General features: G+C 34.0%; 1 protein-coding gene across 1 annotated transcript; it reads right to left on the bottom strand.

Moving 5' to 3' along the window:
* Nucleotides 1-813: 813 nt before the first annotated feature.
* Nucleotides 814-3,449, bottom strand: LOC140880502 (autophagy-related protein 8i-like). Its single transcript, XM_073285006.1, has 5 exons — nucleotides 3,248-3,449; nucleotides 3,113-3,168; nucleotides 1,945-1,997; nucleotides 1,154-1,272; nucleotides 814-1,053 (listed from the first exon to the last, which is right to left on the bottom strand). Exons 1-5 carry the CDS (start codon nucleotides 3,291-3,293, stop codon nucleotides 953-955), a joined length of 375 nt encoding a protein of 124 aa, XP_073141107.1. The 5' UTR covers nucleotides 3,294-3,449; the 3' UTR covers nucleotides 814-952.
* Nucleotides 3,450-5,510: the final 2,061 nt, after the last annotated feature.

The following is a 5,510-nucleotide window of genomic DNA, read 5'->3' as shown; positions in this document are numbered from 1 at the left end:
ATATAAAATTCAATCAATCAAATCCAATAAACTATAATCTATCAATCAAATCAAATACTAAATTAACTATCATTTTTTTTTATTTTATATTACATTATTACTTATCCAAATATTATTTATCATATACTCGAACCAAATTGTGTCTTAATTTATTATTATACGATAAATATAATAATAATAATAATATTTATTAACAAATAAATTGATACAAATAATAACCTCAATGAAAATTAAAAAAATAAATTATATTCGAGATTTTAATTGATAATAAATAACGATACTAACAAATTATCAATCAGAATAGTAATAAATAAATAATTAACGTAATATATATTTTATTTTAAAGGTTTGAACTTTATCATCATCATCATATACTTCTACAATTTATACTATCTTTTAAAGAGAGTATCTTAAGAATATGTAAATAATTCTACAATTTATACTATATTTTAAAGAGAAGGTATCTTAGGAAAACTATATCGGTATGATCGCTTCAAATTACAAAATCAACCTTATAATTGATTGATTAATTTATTTGTTTCCTATGAGTAGGTCTCGTGTCGAGTCAATCTTATTCATATTTACAATAAAAAATAATACTTTAATTAAAAAAATAATACTTTCTTATCGGTGACCCAAATAATTGATCCGTATTATAAAATAGGCTCGTGACACCGTTTTACGAGAGTTTCTGTGATCCCATATGACAAAAGGGGAACTTTCTTACTTCATTATTTCTTAAAAGAAAGTCATACTTATCTTTTATTTGGCTATCAATTTTGATGAAAATTCCAGGTATGTACAATACTAGCATATCATGAATGGCAAGCATTACATTCAGGTGAATTATTGATACATGGTATTATTAACGTTATAACCAGGGAGAATATATCGATTATATATACAGATGCACGTTTTGAAGGCACATCACAAAATAAGAAAAAGAGAACAATTAATAAGGATCACCACCGAAGGTTTTCTCGCTGCTGTAGCACATGTACAAGAACCCATCTTCATCCTTGGATGCATCATACAACGACTCCATCAAGCTTGCTGCAAGAGAAAACAGGCAACTTTCATTCTACCACGAAGCAGGAATTTAACTATTTATGATCACACAAAGAAATGTAGTTGTGATTTATTTTCAATTTACATGTTTGCGGCAATGTATTCTGCACAAAGACAAAAAGAGCTTTTCCAGGAGCCAGATGAAGCCTGCCGCTCAGAATGTGAATGAATTGGCCAACAGACATGTCACGAGGTACCAGGAATCTGCTTGAAAAAGAATTCGTGTTACCTATTTACTCTTGTCAAGATTTAGTAGCTCAGAAAGATTGATAATAGTAACCCAGCAGGAAATATCATGGAGCCTTCTTAAGTTACAGCTTTTTGAATAGTATGAGCCGGGCAATGAACGAGTCATTTTTTTTCTCACTCAGAGATAACGTGTCAAAAGATTGCATAATATCACATAAAGCCATGGAATAAAATGAAAAATCTTGTGGTAGGGTCCCGTACGAACCAATGGGTTTGCAATGGGGCTAAAAAAGATGAAGTGATGACCCCGAGATAAGTGAGCAAAAAATTTTCACCAATCCTTTCAATAATTTTTGAAGGGGGTGCAAAAATACACAGCTTGACTGAGTATCACTGCATACCGGCACAAGAATGACACAAATGCTCAACCTACAAATTTTTCCTCATCTACTTCATTGGTTTTAATCAGTTGACTGAAAACACACAAAGATAGATATCAACCGAAGATGACAATATCTGTCCATCACTTCTACATGATTGAGACCACTAAAACATGCATTATACTAGTGAGTGAAGTGATAAAGTTAAGAAGGAGAATAAACGGAAACAAAGATATCAGCTACTTTAATCACAAAGGGGGAAAGTACAACACGGGCTAATAATTGGTAGACAAAGAAAAAGCCTTACTTCTTCTTCTCCATCTCAGGGAGATCAGTTTTCTCATACTTTTCGACAACCACCTGCAATAATCCCCATGGGCAACTAATAGCAGAAACACATGTGCAGCTAGCCAGCTAGATTTAAAGTAATATAAAACAGACCATCGGTAGCTAGAGACATAAGATTATCCATCAGTTTCCATTTAACAGGTTTGCACCCTTGCTTTAAGCTTTTTTATGCCATCTTGATAGATAAATTTGTTTCTACATAGTTATAAACAAGAATAGCTCCAGGGAGTTTTGTTTGCTGAAAAGAATCTTGAGCAAAAACAACAGTTGTCTGTCCAAAATATTTACAGAATTTTGACCATAACAAACAATGAAGATGCTTGTCAGCCACTCAAAACTGATTTGTATAAAATTTTCAGCTTTGTAATATATCTCGATGCCAAGATAAAGTTCGTTAGGGTGATTCAAACAAGTTAATCTAAGGTTAGCCAAACCACCAACTTAACAAAAAGAACACCGCTGGTCTCCCATCTGCCTCCCTACCTCCATGGTATATATCACACTATGACACACCTCATAACACTATTAGCCCAACAGTTGTTTCCATCTCGAGTACACCCACTCCCAGTTGGCTTATTCGCCACTCCTAGAAGAGTCCATGGAAAACGGACATTTATCAGCTCAAAGTAGAATGGAATCATCAAAATTAACTTAATCTCCCTAATTGTAGCTTTAAGTGAAGCAACATTAACCAGAAATGCACCTCGAATTTTAATTCGTCACTACCAAACAAAAGATCGAGAGGAAACAACTAAAGACGGCATACACCTCTATGTTGGAAACGTTTCTCAAATCAAAAGGAGAAAAGCTATGGCCGCAGGAGTACTAAACAAAAGGTATATCATCGTTTTGCTCGAAATCTGAATTATGTTGATACTCTGTGTTAGTTATTCGTCTTCCTTCCAACAAAAAATGAGAAAAAGAAAAAGGAAAATTAGTAAATACAATAGTTAAACAGAGTATACATGCCAACCCAGGCAATAGCACCAGGAAAATAAATAGAATCAGGTCGTGCAATCTAAGACATAATTCACTTCCGATTCACGGGTATCGTGGCAAAATCCATGAACCACGAAGATAATCGATCAATTTGTGAGGGTTTTTTCAAAGTTGAGAACTTCACTTACAGGAAGCCGATCGGGATATTTGGCGATAATGTCCTGTGATTCTTGCATTCTTTCTTCTGCAATGAATCAAAATATTTGTCGTCAAATCTAACAAAATCTTAAAAAGAAGAAGCGAAAATAACAAACAATACGAACCAAGGGAGAATTGTCCCTTGAAAGTTTGAGTCTTGGCACGCCCCATCGGCGATTGAGAGTGAGAGAGAGAGAGAGAGACGAATAGCAGATTGCGTTTACAACTTTACAACCATTAATTTTTCTAGCGGCCAATTGTGGTGGTGACCTTCTGCGAGCGCGACGCGACCCCCCTCCAATTTTCGGGAAATTGAGAGTTTTTGTTAGCTGTATTAAATAAGGATATAGGTAAATAGTCGAGCATTTTGTTTGATAACACTAGTATTAGGCTCAGTTTGGTACGGTATTTGATAATTAATCAAACAAGATAAGCATTATACGCTGTGATAGTCGACCATATTACATATCTCTCCTTCACATTTCAAAATCCTACACACATTTTCTCGACCAAAGAAAGGCTGCAGATTTGGATCCCCTCTCGCTCTCCCGGTATCTCTCGCCCGTACGTCTCATATATTTTATGTGATTTAATTTGGTTTTTGTTATATATCAAGCGATATTATTTGTGTTTTTATTTGTTTGTGTCATTTGCAGAAATCTAGATGAGAATAAATTTTTGGTGTGAAAAAGAAGTGAAAAAAGATGAAATGAGGAGAAGAAAATAAGATCGAGCAAAAAAAGAAGTGTTAATATCAAAGTTGGAGAAAGAAAATAAATGTCACACAGGGCGCACTCGCGCCCTATCATTAGTGCATCCACACTAGGCGGGAGGAATTCCGAAGAAATTTGACGTCGATAAGCGCCTCTGCGCCCTCGACCCAGCGTACCCGCGCTGCACCACAATTGTCGCGGCGCACCTGTGCCAGCCAAAGAGCGCACCCATACTATATCTATCATCAAGACAGCGCACCTGCGCTATGATCCAACGCAACCGCGCCCAACTTGTCATATCTATGGAAACTTTTGTTTCTCGAATTTTAAAAGGATTCCTTGTTATATTGAAGGGATTATCGAGGGTTTGCAAGTTGTTGGACGGCTGAGAGACTATCAATATGTTTAGATGCCTAAAAATGGAATTTATAATTGGATTTGGATTTTAAATTCATGGAATTCAAATTCCATTTTGGTGTTTGAAAAAAAGTTAAAATACATATTGGAATTTACTAGCATAAATTTTAGGAAAGTGATGTTTTGTAAAAAAAAATGTTAGGAAAACTTAAATTTATTACTAAAGTTTATAAATTTATTATTAAAAATAATTTTATTGTTTTTAATTATAAACTCAAATCCCATGAAATCCGACCAATTTTGTAAGAATTTCACTTAGTTAAATGAAATCCCATCAAATACCAATCTCGTTTTAAAATTTCATTTTTCCAAACACCAAAACAGTATTTGCAAATCCCATCAAATCCCCTCCAAATCTAGTCCACCAAACACAGTGTTTGAAAGCCCACAAGAGCAAGAGAACTTGGTACAAGACGGAAGACGGCGGCATCCAGAGACAGAGAAGCTAATTCTAACTTTGTTCTTGTTACTATTTCATTCAATAGTTTTGCTTTGATGAATTTTTGAATAACATGTTTAGTTTTATTTTCAAATTTGTCATGAACTAATCTTTTAGTCTAGAGGGTAGATGGATCTTGACTTGAAACCATGCTTTTGATTTTTTGATTTATATATTTGAATTCTTTGCATAGTTTATTTGTGTTTTCCTGCTCTTAATGCTTTCAATTTATTGGTCATAGATTGAATTATTTCTTGTTTAGAATTCATCACTCGGGAGAGGGAATTTTGAATACGATATATGAAAATACATTATTGGTGTTTATATTTTTTGAAGGCATATATGAACTAAATTTCAGCAACATATTCTTAGCAGTTGAATATGTTTTCATGGTTTTTATTGAGCATTTATCCATGGTAGTATTCCAGAAACTCTTAGCAATTTCTCCAAAAGAAGCCATATGAACTTGTTCATAGACGAGAAAAAAAACTCTCTCTGATACCACTTGTTAGGATCTATTTGGACTGCTCTTATGCAATTTTCTTGAGCAGTTCAATTGACAAACTTCTTCTATGTAAGCAGTTGTTGTTACCAACTAACTCTATTCTTTCTCGCATGTCAATATTAATTGACCAACAAATATATGTGCAGAAAGAGGTCAAATAACATATTGAACAATAATGGAAATGACTTGAAATAAATATAAATAACACAGAGATGTTTATGGATGTTCGGAGATAAAACTCCTACGTAACTCATTCTTCCACGAGGGAGGGATCCACTAGAAGACTTTGATTTATACGTCTTGTATACAACTCA

Source organism: Henckelia pumila, chromosome 2 (assembly GCF_033568475.1).
Source record: "Henckelia pumila isolate YLH828 chromosome 2, ASM3356847v2, whole genome shotgun sequence".
NCBI lineage: Eukaryota > Viridiplantae > Streptophyta > Magnoliopsida > Lamiales > Gesneriaceae > Henckelia > Henckelia pumila.
This window is presented reverse-complemented; position numbering and strand designations above follow the sequence as displayed.